The sequence below is a fragment of the Nomascus leucogenys genome, chromosome 14, assembly GCF_006542625.1.
Source record: "Nomascus leucogenys isolate Asia chromosome 14, Asia_NLE_v1, whole genome shotgun sequence".
NCBI lineage: Eukaryota > Metazoa > Chordata > Mammalia > Primates > Hylobatidae > Nomascus > Nomascus leucogenys.
In genome coordinates, this window is record NC_044394.1 from 10,778,553 (window position 1) to 10,794,520 (window position 15,968).

General features: G+C 33.8%; 1 protein-coding gene across 1 annotated transcript in view; it reads right to left on the bottom strand.

Annotated features, from left to right (window-relative positions):
• The window catches only part of BRIP1 (BRCA1 interacting protein C-terminal helicase 1), a 174,700-nt gene that overhangs the window by 109,283 nt on the left and 49,449 nt on the right, over nucleotides 1-15,968 (bottom strand). The window contains exons 7-8 of the mRNA XM_003278472.4: nucleotides 9,110-9,400; nucleotides 1,910-2,131 (exon numbers count right to left, since the gene is read on the bottom strand). Coding sequence (XP_003278520.3) covers nucleotides 1,910-2,131; nucleotides 9,110-9,400 — 513 coding nt within the window. The remainder of the gene's footprint in view (nucleotides 1-1,909; nucleotides 2,132-9,109; nucleotides 9,401-15,968) is intronic.

A 15,968-nucleotide genomic window follows, 5' to 3' on the forward strand; every position in this document is an offset into this window, starting at 1 on the left:
CAACAGCAGGCAAGATATTTCATTTTAAAATTCACACTATAGGTGAATATTGCAAATGCAATTACATAAGCAACAGATTCTAGGTCTTAAATAAAACTTATGAAGCACTATGGCCAACCAAGTATCAGCTCTACATTACTGTGTTTGCCATCTTTTTACTCTTAAAATACTTTGCAAACCTATTGACAGCAACAAAAATATGTCAGTGAGTCTGGATCAAGGTACCACAGGCTACACAGAAGGGTATAAAATCCCACTATGAAAATGTTTCCAACATAATTTTACAAACTAATTATAAGACCTTTAAAAGTAAAATAATACAAGATTAATAGCATAAGACCTTTAAAAGTAAAATAACAATACAAGATTAAAAGCATGAAACCTTTAAAAGTAAAATAACAATACAAGATTAAAATGACTCTTAAAATACTAACATAATATAACATACATGTTTTGTTTTAATCTGTCCTGCAATCCTTCTCCAACATGGGAGTTGGAGAATTGTTCTTCTCCAACTCCCATGTGATGCTGGCAGGACTATTAACCTGTGAATCAAAGGACATCACCACTTTCACAACGTGGGTAAGGCCCAGGATTGTCAGTTAAATAGAGTATTCCATCCTTCTATGGTCACAGTGACTGGTTCAGGTTCAGGAATAGACATGTGATCCACAGTAGGCCAACCAGAGTAATTTGGAGAGACTAATATGTGGCCATGCTCTTTTCTCCAGGTGAGCTAGCTGCTTATGGTTATCTTTATTCCATAAGCAAGAGTGAGAACTTGCCTGAGAATAAAGCCATCACAATAAAGAGAATCAAGTATTTTTTCTTAAGCTTTTTTTAGGGTAGGTTTGTGTCACTTGCAATAGAAAGAGTACTGACTAATACAAGGAACTGTCACAAAGCAATTGTCAATGAGTTATTTTGAGGAAGTAAGAATACACAGATGGCTGAAAAGTTGAGAAAAAACCATGGAAGAGTAGGAAATATATTGGGGTTTAAAAGATAAGTAGGATTTGGATTTGGACAGACAAAGAGTGGGCAGGGCATTCCAAAGTGGTGTCATCAAAAGCAAAGATAGAGTAAAGAACAAGGTATCCTCAAGGGAGTATGAGGTAATTTTTGAAGGATTCAAATTGGGCAGATCCAGGTCAGATTATTGAGCATCTTGAGTGTAAGCTTAAGAAAGATGAACTTTATCTCATGAGCAAAGGAAGCAATAGATTTTTAAGCAGATAAAAGGATGTAATAAAAGCAATATTTGGAAAACGGACCTGGCATTGATATGCACAGTGTCTCAAAAGGAAGAGATCTAGTTAAGAGATAACCAAATAAGAGGTAGGATAGAAGGGGTAGTAAACATAATGCCTGTGAATTTGGATCTTAAAGAAATAGAAAGCTGAGATGAATTGTGCAGTCAGACCTGAAGACAGGAATAACAATTGACTATGCCAAGTTATTCACTTTTTGTCTTATGCTGTTAACAATTGCATGTCTCTAAAAAGAACCAGGCAAATAAACACAAATGCCATTATTTGAAGTTCACTTCTCAAAGCTCACAAGGCATAATTTTATTCCCCCAACATAAGTTCTTCAAAACATAGTTTTTTCAGAGAAATGTTTTTAAATAATTATTTTTGAATATTCCTAAATGCAAAGAGAAATCCTGCTGTAATCCTACCTCAGTCACTATGTTCGTTAAAACTGCTTGTTATTTTGGAAATTAAAATGAGTGGGTTGATTTTAACACACGTTAGGATATGTTTTCAGTACTCTAATATGTTTACACAAATTTGTTTACATAAATTAAAGCAAAAAAAACCACATTAAAACATCTAAAAGCTTTTACATTCAACATTTATATCCCCATGAGTAGGAAGAAGGTTCTCATTTTTACACATATACTCACACTTTCCCTTATTTGTGCATCTAGAAGATAGTTGTAGGGACAAAATATGATGTCAGCATCTTGTATTAGTTCTCGGGCTGTGTAATATGGACAGGCCTTTAGTTTCTTCCCCAGGCTGACAAGTTCTTCTATATCCCAGGCTTTGCACATCCCTTGGAAAGTCTGTAATGTGTGCTGATCACTAATTTTATGAACTCCATGATAAAAATAGCAGGATTTTCCCTAGAAACAAATATGCATAACTGAAATGTGAACCAATATTAGAATAGAAGGAATAAAATAAGCTTATCTCAGAATTTGAGGAACATCATTAAAGCCACAAGGCTAAGATTTTACTAGCTACGCCACCACACCGGCTAATTTTTTGTCTTTTTTGAGACAATACCATAGCTACAATCACAACGACGTCTGGTTGACTCAGACTTAGAATCAGAAGAGCTCCAAATACCCTAAATTAACTTGAAAAAAAATTTATTTTAAATATGTTTGTTACGCCTTTTTTTTCTGATTAAACTGATGCTAGGCATGAAATATTTCTGAAAGGATTCACAAAACAATGGTATCACTGGTTGCTTCCAAGGATGAGAATTAAGTGACTGGGCACAGGAGTGAGAGATTTTTCTCTGTAGACCCTTTTGTACCTTTTCAACTTTGAGCCATGTGATAGTATTTCTTATTCAAATATAAATAAGAAGGAAGGACGGTAAGTAGGTAGGTTGGAATGTCCTAAGGGGAAAAAAAGAAAGTAAGACTATTCACTACAAAAAATTCAGGAGTACCAAAAAAAGCCTAAATTATCCATAATTCTATTACACAAAGTATGCACTAGAAACATTTTGGTGTATTTCATTTCATATTTCTTCTATACATGTGCATATAAGGATATCTCTACAATGTGACCCAATATTAAAATAACAAGAACAAGCAAGGCACGATGACAGGTGTGAGCACTTTGGGAGGCTTATGCAAAAGGATTGCTTTAGGTGAGGAGTTTGATACTAGCCTAGGCAATGTAGCAAAACCCTGTCTCTACAAAAAATAAAAAATTTGCCAGGATTGGTGGTGTACATCAATGGTCCTAGCTACTCAGGAGGCTGAGGCAGGAGGATCACTTCAGCCCAGGAGTTCGAGGATGCAGTGAGCTATGATCAAGCCACTGCACTCCGGCCTGGGTGACAAAACAAAGCCCTGTCTCTAAATAGTAATAAAAACAAGAACAAAGCAAATGTTCCCCAGGAATTCAGGATTATTAACAATTCAGCCACAATAAATAAAAATTTTTGTAAAACTGTATTCCCTTTGTTTTCTTCTGTCTAGCGTGTTAAAAATCATACCAGGAAAATCTTCTGACATCACTAAGCATCTTTTCATTGCTGCTCATATATGTACATTGAATTAATGTGCCATAGCTGATGAACCAGTTTTCTTATTACTGGGCTTATAGACTGTTACCAATTTCTGCTTTATACATAAGGCTGCAGTGAGCATTCTTATGCTGGTTTCTAAATATTTTCTTAGTCTATATTTTTAGAAATGGCATTATGGGATCAGACGCTACAAAGTATTTTTAAGTTTCTTGAAAACATATAGTGAAATTATCCTCCAGAAAGTATATATTGTTTTGCTTTACCCTTTTCCCACATCGTTATCAACACTGATGCTATCTTTTGTTATCTCTATCTTAAAAGTAAAAAATAGAATCTTGTTTTGATTTGTATTTTTTATAGTTTCTAGCAAAGTTTAACATAGTGTTGTATGAATAGTCTAACAAGGTTCAACAGTAGTTTGCGTTTCTTCTTTTATGTTATCTACTAATGCCCTTTGCCATTCTATTATCTTTTTTTTTTTTTCCAGAGATGGGAGTCTTACGCTGTCACTCAGGCTGGAGTGCAGTGGCGCCATCCAATCTGGGTTCACTGCAACCTCCACCTCCCAGGTTCAAGCGATTCTTGTGCCTCAGCCACCAAGTAGCTGGAACCACAAGTGCATCACCACATATGACTCCTTTTTTGTAGAGACAGGGTTTCGTCATGTTGCTCAGGCTGATCTTGAACTCCTGAGCTCAAGCGATCCGCCCGCCTCGGCCTCCCAAAGTGCTGGGATTACAGGCATGAGCCACTGCACTCCACCCCATTCTATCACTGGAAATAAAAAAATTTCATCACAGGCTGGGCACAGTGGCTCATGCCTATAATCCCAACATTTTGAGAGGCCAAGGCCGGAGGACTGCATGAGCCCAGGAGTTCAAGACCAGCTGGGCAGCATAGGGAGACTCAATCTCTACAAAAAAACAACAAAAAAAATTAAACTGCAGTGAGCAGTGACCACACCACTGCACTCCAGCCTGGGCAACAGAGTGAGATCCTGTCTCAAAAAAAAAATACTCATTACATGCATTAATAAAAAAATAAAATGTTTGATAAAACCCAGCCCTAACAAGAGTGTCTCATATACTATTAAAAATGTATAAAATTAGAAAAGTATACATATTTTTAGTAGAAGTATAAAATTCTAGTAGTAGAATTACATAGGCAATTTGTCAAAAAACTACCAAAATTTAAAATTTTACCATTAATGTGAATAGATGTACCCTGTACTGTTAAATAGCCAAAAAATTGAAAATAAACCAAATGTCTACCCATAAGGGACATGTTAAATACATTATGATAAATTAATACAAAAATTTTAGCCCTTAAAAATGATTTAGATTTGTCTATGTGTTGATTAGGCTCTCTGTGTTAAGTGAGAAAAACATGTTGAATAATGTGTATAGAATGATTAAATTCATGTAAATTGCTTTTTTAAAAAATATATACACATACATTATAGCAAATACATTTTTTAAACATTCTGGTAGAATAGATATAGAAAATTTTATAGTAGTTACCTTAAAGGGTTAAGGAGATGGAGGATCTAGAAAAAGCCTCTCTTTTCATTTTCTAACCACATACATGTACTACTTTTCTTTTTCAATTGTCATTGGAACTAAGTGGTAGAATAATGGGCCACTTTTATTTTAATTAATTCTACTATTTATTTTAAAATGATTTTGAAATAAAAATATTTATTTTTCCTAGTTTGCTATCCTTAACAAAAAACAACCATATATAAAATATATAAATTATATTAGGGATAAAAGACTTTGAGGTAGCCATATACATATGTGTGTGTGTGTGTGTGTATATGTGTGTGTATATACACACACATATATACATATGGGTTCAAGCAATTCTCATGCCTTAGCCTCCCAAGTAGCTGGGATTACAAGCATGTGTCACCACGCCCGGCTAATTTTTTGTATTTTTAGTAGAGACAGGTTTTGCCATGTTGAACAGGCCAGTCTCGAACTCCTGACCTCAAGTGCCCACCTCAGCCTCCCAAACTGCTGGGATTACAGGCATGAGCCATCATGCCCGGCCAATATATTTTTTACAAATACATAATACTTTCCCCATATATATATTCAAAATATTTTTGTCTAGTAATTATTATTAAAATTATAAAATATAAAAATAATTAGTCTAACAAGGTTCAGCAATAATTTGAATTTTTTCTTTTAGGTTATCTACTAATGTCTTTTGCCATTGTATTACTGGAAATAAAAGATTTCATTACAGGCTGAGCACACTGGCTCATGCTTATAATCCTAACACTTTGAGAAGCCAAGGCGGGATGAAATGTCTCTCGCTTTCTCTCTCTCTCTGTGTGTGTGTGTGTGTGTGTGTGTGTGTGTGTGTGTGTGTGTGTATAAAATTAAATTTTATTTCTATAAGTCTGTATAATAAATTAAATTGTATACATACACACACACATATATAATCTTTATATTATATGTATTTTTATCTATGAATTATCCAAAAGGAGAATCCATGTTTTCAAAACATACATACATCAGTACATACACAAATGTATCTAGATATTGCTAGAAACAAAGTAAACCATAAGAGATTCATAACCTGTAAAAGAATGTCAGCAAATCAAAGGACAAGACATGAATAGCCGAGGACCAGTTCTCCTAAAGCTTTGTATTCAGCCACGTTAAAGGATGATACCTGTTAGTCCTCCAAAGTATTAAAAATAAAAATTAGGAGGAAAGGACTCATCTAACTATATTTATTTAGGCCATTTTCTACATTATTTTCACTCACTTTCTCTAACCTCTACTGTTCTTATTCTTCATACTGTGTCAACTTCTCCCTACCTCAATGCCATCTTTGGATTTTGTTTCTAGTGTAATCAAAATAGCAATGGATGAGGAATCAGAAAATTTGGGTTCTGGTCCCTCCTTGCTAATTACTTGTCTGACTGAGCAAACTCCAGGGCCCATTTTTCTCATGTGACTAAGCATCAAAAGAATATTGGAACCAGAAAGCTTGTAAGATCCCTTCTGACTCACTGACTATATCATCTCTAAAATTCCTTCCAGCTCTAAAATTCTGTGATTCAGGTAAAAATGTGTCAATCATCTTTCATACTCAGTTTGATACAGACTGAGTTTAATAATAGGACATTCACCATTTCTTCATTCCAAGCTTCTTCCATACAATTCTGAAAGCTTATCTTTATACAAAATGATCACTAAAGTGCCTTTAGAATCTATGACTATGAGCTATTAAGTCTCATTTTAACAAAAAAAAGATATGTATCTAAAGTAATATTTCAGAATTGTCATTCCTGACTCTAGTTAAAATTATTTTTTCTTAACTGAAACAAAAATGAACTTTTAACAGATAAGTGCATACTTTTCCAGTATAAGGGCACTTTACGTAAAAGAAACAATGAACAAAAACACATGTGCCTTGGATCAAGCCAAAAAATCAGAAGGTTTACACTTTAAGGGCAGTTAGAATGACACCCCTCTGCAGGCTGATAGCAAAACCAGAAAAGCTCATCCATTTTAGCGGTGTAACACAACCCTGAGGAAGTCTGTCAATTGAAGTGTTATCACACTATAAACACTTCCATTCAAATTGTCAGTTATCTATTTATCATTTCGCTTTGGTAATTCAGTCATAGTAAACACAGACACCTATGGTGACTTTGTAATTGCCCCTCATTACAATACCAAATTACTAAGAGGGCTTGAGAATAAGAAAGAGGATGTTCATGTATGCCCGTGAGGTAAGCATTCTGAGGCAGAATTAGGTCAAGGCAAACCACAAGCAGATATCTTCAATTATTCATATTACTAATATTAAAAAATAAAATACCTGTTCACTTTAAGACAAACTAAAAGCCAATGAAAAATTTGGAACATTGAAGTCGACTGAATTACTTTTTATTTTTACATGATTCAAACTTTTGAGTAAAGATCAATAAAAACGTAACCAGCACTGTAGGATTCTGGGTTACACAAAATGAAACTGTCTGCCTTCAATACACAATCTTAGACTTTATCATTGCTTTTACCAATGTATTTTACCAATGTATGTTTTTGGTTGGTTGTTTTTGAGAGAAGAGTCTTCCTCTGTTGCCCAGGCTGCAGTGCAGTGGCACGATCTTGGCTCACTGCAACCTCTGCCTCCTGGATTCAAGCGATTCTCATGCCTCAGCCTCCCAAGTAGCTGGGATTACAAGCATGCACCACCACGCCCAGCTAATTTTTGGTATTTTTAGTAGCGACAGGTTTTGCCATGTTCGCCAGGCCAGTCTCGAACTCCTGACCTCAAGTGCCCGCCTCGGCCTCCCAAAGTGCTGGGATTACAGGCATGAGCCATCAGGCCCAGCCAATATATTTTTTACAAATACATAATAATTTCCCCAATAACAAGTAAAACAAAAAAAGATAAAAATATGGTGACAATGCCAGCAAGTCTTCTTGCATAGGCTATACAGCCAAAAAATAAATTTCAAGCATTTGAGGAATTCAGCAGATCACTTAGTCACTATGAAAAGCAGTCTACTTATGCATGAAATTCATGGAGTTTTACCATAAAGAGCTTTATTTTATTATTTTTCAACACTTGACACTTAATACTTTCATCTCTCCTTGAAGAGAAGTTTTTTAATATACAAAGTAAAGGGTTTCACAATTCCTAAGTTAGTCAGAAATAACTCTTTGGAAATAAATATGAGTGTAGAATTTCAACAATGGCTTTGATTCAGTAATTCTGTATTCTCTCCTGGCTCTGAACAAGTCACTCAAGTTTTGCCATTGGAACACCTTACTACTTATACTTTATAATCTCGTTTGAATATCTGTTAAAGTATCTTTTGACTATCCCTAAATGAAGCTTAAATAAATTTTCATCTAATAAAAGAGAGAAGGAAGAAAAGCATAAAACAAAATAACTAATTCACATTATATGGTAAGGGGTGATATATCAATGAAATGAAACTCTGGGGGCTATAGCTCACAGTTTTTTGTGTAGAACCAACTCTAATAAGATATTAGTGAAAAACAAAACAACTCTAAAAATATATTAAAATATCATTGGTTACTTCATAGTTATCAATTTATGGTTCACTGATTTTGGGGTATAATTTCATACTTGCAACTTCAATTTTAGAGTAAACTAATTATCACACCAGAACATAGGCGCCCAAACTAATACTGCCAAAAAAAAAATTATTTGAAAGTCATATGTCTTTAGTAAGAAAGACCTCTATTTCCACCAAGCCCAAATTCATATTATTCTAATTTCCTTGGAAAATTTCAAAACCACCAGTGACATCTTTTGAAAGTTAATAATTTAGTATAACTTTTAAAAGAGGGGTTTGTATTTATTAGAATTATGAGGTGGGATAATCATTATATTTCTCATTCAATTAAAAAAATTCAAACTTTGCTCAGAGAGCCTAAATAAACTATCTGCTTTTGAAGTTTTTAAGTATGTAAAGTATATTATTTAGATCTAATTAGACTAAATCATTTAAACACTTCCATCTCCTCATATGACATCATCCAAGTTTGACTATTTTTGGTAGCAGGATTTAAAAGAAGAAACTAAGATATCTGACTACAACAGAAATTAATTTCAAGGAATTAAATATCCCCAAGCTTTAAGACCAAATCCCATACTTTAAAACTTGACTAAAGATTTTGTTATGGGAAAATTATTTTTTACAAGATATCAATACTAGCAGTTAATTTGATTTTCCGAAGTTGATTATCACTAAAACATACATATAAAACACATACTGAGTAATTTAAATATTTTCAGCCTTATTTTTTCTCGAACACAAAATAACTTTACTCACGTTTTTCCCATCTCGCAATTCCATGCACTTCTCATTTCTGTTGAAGTTACCGACTACCTCAGGATGGACACAAGTATGATCCCTGCTGGAAAGAATAGTCATTGGGACCCCTGAATATGCCGTCCTCCGGAGCTCTCTAGTAATCTGAGCAATCTGCTTGTGTGTGCGTGTCCCAAAATATATTTTGGGTATCTTGGATTTCCCCGTATGATCCTTCTTAATGGTATTCAATGACTCTTGACTGTTTCCTTGCTTAGTAGAACAACAGCACCTAGAACAGTGGCCAGGGGGCTGTAAGAAAGGAAAGAAACGATAACTAATATCTAAACTACCATAAAAAATGTTATCAAACTTCACATGGAATCAGAACCTGTAAGTAATGAATCACAATGGTCAAATAAAGAGAAATTACAAGAAATTATAGTATCTAAAACTTGCCATTAAAGAAAAAACTACAAATACAATTTAAAATTGGTCCTCATTATTTCTTTTAAAAGTTATGAATGATATTTCCACATTCGCATTCTTTCTAACATACCACTCTAACTCTCTAATTCCAAATGTTTTGAGTACATTTTAACTCTCCTCTTTCATAAATTATAAAAATGATAAAACAAAGTAGGAACAATTTTAATTTTTTCTTAGGTTTCATATGAACTTGTGATATTATAGTTTAGAGTTAATACTTTTGTTCACAGCACAGTTCATTCAAAAATTCCTTAATACACCAATGCTTTTGAAGCACTTTTAAATATAGTTTACAAAAGAATCGAATTATTAAGTTGAATCTAAAGGATCACTTAACAACTTCAAGAAGAGAAAATTCTTCTTTAGCAAAGGTACAAAAATAAATGCAAAATATTAATATTTAATAATGAAAGCAGGTTGCTTGTGTGGAACAAGTATATCTGAAATTCAATTACCTGTCATGGAGTGTAAACCCATCAGTAAAATTATCATCCAGGATAGTTTTTCCTGGACAATTTCACTTGTAACTCAGCTTCATAACTGAAATAGTTATATAAATGTCTCTTTAAACAAACCGTATGGAACATCAGGAATATAGTCTACTTAATTTACCTGATTTTTCTCTTCTGTTTCCAAATTCTCAAATACTAAAAAAAAAAGAAGTTTAATGCTATATATTAGAACTCACAGGTTCTTAATAACTACTTCCTTCTAAGTATCAATTATTACACCAAATGACACAGAACAAAGTCTCATTTTAGAGAAATAGTGTAAAATGGTTAATTTATAGAAGTGGTCATTGATGGGGAGGGAAAAAAGATAAATAGCATTGTAACTTAAAAGACTGTGTGCTAAAGAGTTTTAATATAGCAGAACAAACACTCTACTTGACTGTTTTTTTTATTATTATAATCAGTAAGATTAGCCTTCATAAACAAATGCTAAGTCATAGCATGTTACACCACAATACTGGGGATCAAGCTGTCTTTTAGCCTCAACTCAGTGGAAAAGCAAGTTCAAATTACTCCCAGTCTCACTCAACCTTGTCCGCCATTAAATATTACAATACATGATAGAATGGATGTAAATGTGACCCTTCTGGAGCTGTCACTCACTGGGATAAAAGGTTCACTGATGTGCCAAATAAACAGTCAGTCAAAGCAGATAAAGTTACAGCCATGCTGGAATTGTTACATTCTCCTCTCAGGTTGCCAGTAACAGCAGATTTCATTACAGAGTGCTGCCACATTAAATAGCCAGTTCCAAATATCCTGCCTTCTATATTGAATAATTACTTATTCACTAAAAGGATAAAAAGAAGAGTTATGAATGGGGCTCTTGTCAACAGTGAGGCAGGAAACAGCTGACATGTGGTTTATGTTACATATGTTGCAATATCCAACAATTTATGGTCACAGAGAAAATGGAATGCAAATTATATCATGATATTTCTGACTGAACTCTTTTTTAGCTTTTGCAATGATCACATTAATCAATTAACATACAAAAAGAATTAAGGTAACTCAATTAGAATTAATTTATTTTTTCATACCATCAATCTTTTTGCTCAATTATACTATTTCTCTTCCTTATGATACAGTTAAATTCATGTGAATACTAGAATGCTATGGCCCAATGCATTGTTATGTACTATATAGATACATTATATCTAAGCATAAAAGTAATCCAATAAAGTTGCTTTTTCTCAAGGCTGGGAAAACTTACTTTTTGATGTTACACTTTTCAACATCAATTCCACTTAAAGCTTTACCATCTACTCCCTTTAATTTCACCTTTTCTCTTGGTCAAAAAAATTCAAACAATACAGAAATATTTTTTAAAAATCAACTATCCTATCACGAATAATTTAGTGTATAACTTACTGACCTTCATATATACATATCTTTCATATCTTTTTTTCAAATAGAAAGGGATGCTATTATACAGTTTTACAACTAGATACTTTGTTTTCAAAGTTTTTAATTTTTAAAAGGGGTGAATTTGGCACGAATAATTTAATGTTCTACTTATCTTTAAATGTTACACTAGTAGTGGTACTAACAAAAGCAAAAGATCAAGAACTAGTATCAGAAAACTTTTCTCACTAGAGTGACTTTAGTTAGGACTTTAAATCTGTTTTTTCACTCCATAATTCAGAATATTATAAACCACAGCTAACTTTATATTAAACGTTGTTTGTTTTTTTTAAATTGTAAAGTAATATGAATGAATTATAACATCTATGAACTTGAGTAGACTCCTCAAGAAGATGGTTTTCTTTTTTTTTTTTTTTTTTTTTTTGAGACAGACTTTCACTCTTTTTGCCCAGGCTGGAGTGCAATGGCATGATCTTGGTTTACCACAACCTCCGTCTCCCAGGTTCCAGTGAGTCTCCTGCCTCAGCCTCCTAAGTAGCTGGGATTACAGGCGTCCACCACCACGCCTGGCTAATTTTGTGTTTTTATTAGAGACAGGGTTTCTCCACGTTGGTCAAACTGGTCTCGAGCTACCGATATCAGGTGATCTGCCTGTGTTGGCCTCCCGAAGTGCTGGGATTACAGGTGTAAGCCACCACGCCCGGCCAAGAAGATGGTTTTCAATAGGTACTTAGGCAAGTAAGGTAGGTATAAGGTGGAAATTAAAAGTTAATTCTTTTTCCTTTGCATTATTAAACAGGAATTATTTCTTCAGAAGCGATCTTCTATTAAAGTTTCCATTTAAAAGATTTGGTACAGGCCGGGCACAGTGGCTGACGTCTGTAATCCCAGCACTCTGGGAGGCCAAGGCAGGTGGATTGCTTGGGGTCAGGAGTTCAAGACTAGCCTGGCCAACGTGGTGAAACCCTGTCTCTACTGAAAAAACAAAAATTAGCCAGGCATGGTGGCATGTGCCTCTAGTCCCAGATACTCAGGAGGCCAGGGAGACAGAGGTTACAGTGAGCCAAGACCACGCCACTGCACTCCAGCCTGGGCGACAGAGCAAGATTCCATCTCAAAAAATAAATAAATAATAAAAGATTTGGTACAATCATATTTGAAGACAGAAAAACTGATTGTAGTAATATAACAAAGGCTTCAAAAAGTCACTTATTTTATAATAAAAGATAATTACCTGTACCAAAATCAGCAACTTTCGATGCTCTAAGAAAACCAGAGGAAGGATCCTGATGCCAGCAGTGTCAGGAGGTCAGAATACCCCCCAGTCAAATTACCAGACTAATACTTTATGGCCTCTCTCTGAAACCCTTTGACCCAGGGGTCTTAAAATAATTAGATGAATAAAATTAAATAATTTTGTATCTCTTATTGAGTATTTTTCCTGCTAACAAATGATCATGTTTATCTTTCACAAAGACTTTTTTATTTTCCCTTTGCTGTTTAAATTGACAGCGATTTCCTTCTCTCCAGGAAACTAGAGAATAAATTTTATAATATTCACTCTCATCCAATATATCTGAAAATCAATACATAAGACATGGGCTTCCCAAAATCTGTAACCTCTAAGACCTGTAAGTGGCTACACAGTGCCAGAACCAAACTCTTTAAGAAATGGCTTCTTCTCCAAGCTAGAAACTGTTCAGAGTCCTTTTACTTCAAGAAAAGGCAAGAAAACCCAACCCAAGTAACTGCAAAAATATACTATCATTAAAAAAAAAAACACAAGAGATACATGTGGATGTGACAGCTATAATATTTCCATGTGCAGTAGCCAATTGTTTAAAAATACATTTCAAATCTACAATTACCAAAACTGTTCTTAGAACATCAGCAACCAAGGATTTTCAGAAAATTTTTCTTGTGTTTAATAAATTACATTCCCTCTCTTGTTGTATTATATAGACATGTCTAAATTCTTTCAAAGATGAAGGATTCGAAGATTTGATCTTGAAAGAAAGGTGAATTGCTGAGTCCTTGCCACTATTCCTTTCACAAGCTATAATTATAAGTTCAAATGGTAACATACCACAATGTCAACTTCTAAAGTTTTATAACTTTCTCCAAACTTTCCCTACCACTCACACAAAAAAATATTATGCCTAAATACCTGAAAAATGAGTACAGTGATTAAATATTTTTAGAAATGGAAAATGATAAAGAAATAGGAACCAATTTCATTGCCAAAGAAGAAGTTACTTTGCTAACTGTAAATCAGGAGAGATTCTCAAAGGAGACTACAAATTGAATTCCAAAAGCAGGCAGGAGTACGAAAACTAAGTATATAAAGAAGTAGAGAGAAAAAGAGACTGAAGAGAAACCTGTTTGAATGAAATAAAAGGAAAACTAGGTCAATGAAACAGTAAAAAAAAAATACAAAAACTTGTATTCTTCCATAACTTTCCATATCTGCATGTATTGTCTTTCTAACCATACTGCAAATTCCTTGAAGACAGAAACTATGTCTTACATTTGTTTATATAGCTCATTCATTGAGAGTGGTATTTTGCACATAAGTGTAACTTAGCTTTTTTTAAACTGATGAATTATGACTAAATGTCCCTGAACCAAATACTGTACCCATGCATTACAATTAAATCTGACAGATGCTTAAATGATGTCCTGATCTGAAGTGCTGCACATATCAAAAAGATACTTCAAAATCCAGATTAGCTTTTAAAGGAAAAAGTACAGGACAATTACTATTTTTCAAGGACAAAAAGAAAAATCATGTTACGCTAGTATTTTAGTCGTGACAAACATATATCCCAATATTTTCATTAGTAATAATACTGCCATTTTTAAGGCTGTCCTTGTGCTAAACATTTTTCATCTAATATCCCATTTCATTCATTCATTGACTCAAGAGACATTAGAATCCCTATATATCAAGCCACGGAGAAGACAATGACAAGGATCACCTCATCTTACTGACAAAGAGAGCTTCATTCTTAAATTGTTCTACAAAGTGTAGTTCTTGGAGTTTATCAAACCATTTTCACTCATAAACTAAGGAATTGTTTAAAGTTAGTTCTATTATTTTATGAATGCAATTACAAAATATTCCTAAGTACAATCTTCATAAAAATTGTTTTAACTTATTAGTTGACATTTAAATCAAATATGTTGTAACAAGATCCATGTTATGTCCCCCAATGGAAAAATAAAAAACAAAAACTTTCAATTAATAGACTCTTTAGAGCAAGAGTCAGCAAAAGAGCCAGAGAGTAAACGTTTTAAGCTTCAAAGGCTACATGGTCTCTTCTTCCACAGGAAGATATCTTTTATGATCCAAATGTAGAGAAGGATTTCCTAAAACAATAAACCAAAAGCACAAATGACTGAAAACACAGCTTCATTAACATGTTAAACTTCTATTTAAAAATACATATTCCTTAAAGAAGGAAAGAAAAATAGGTAAAAAGGGGGCACAGGCTGACAGAAGATATTTGCAATGCATACAATCAAGTGAGGATCAGCATCTATAACATATAAACAATTCCAATAAATCTATTTTTAAAAGACAAACCCTACAGAAAACCAAAAACAGGCAAATCACAGAAGAGAAAAGCTGAAAGGCTAATAAATATCTGAAAAGATGTGCCATCTAATGTACAACTTCACTAGTAATTAGGAAAATGCAAATTAAAACCATAATTAGATTCCATTTCCTATCCACCAGATTGGGTATTGGAGAGGATATGAAGAAACTCTTATTCACTGCTGATCTAAGTATAAATTGGCACAACTACTTGAGAGCAAATTGGTGATCTAGTGAAATCAAAGATACATATACCCTTTGACCCAGCATGACACCGTTAGGTATACATGCTAGAAAAACTCTTGCACATTAACACAGATACAAGAGGAATATTAATTGCAGCATTGTTTTAATAGTGAGAAAAACAAGCTATATGTATCAACAGAAGGAATGGATAAGTAAATTGTGGGGCTTTTTCCAATCAATGGAATAATATAATGAAAAAATATGAATGACAGTTGTATGCATCGACATCGATAAACATGAACAAGCAGTTGAAACAGGCTGAGTTTGGCTTAAACAAAATTGTATTTTCCCCATAAAATTCTAAATAAGTTGATGATAGAAATAAAAATATAAAACTTCAGGTAGAGAGTGAGGAATCACGACTATGGAAGATAATCTTTAAAGCTAACAATTGTCGTGAAAAACATACCTGAAAAATGCTAGAAGTGCTGGAAAAAAAAAAACAAAAAACACAGTAAATATATTCTGTTCTGGTTTCTCCTCAGTTGTTTCATACCCGGCAGAATAGCTTTCATCTTAACACCTCCTCCCCAAAAGTTTTCAACCTAATTTATTAGGAAATGGGTTCTCAAGTTAGGGTCCATCGGCTATTACAGATCACCCAGAAACTACAGGCACAATTTTGTGCGCATTTTTAGAAAGTGAACCCATAACTTTAATCAAGTGCTCA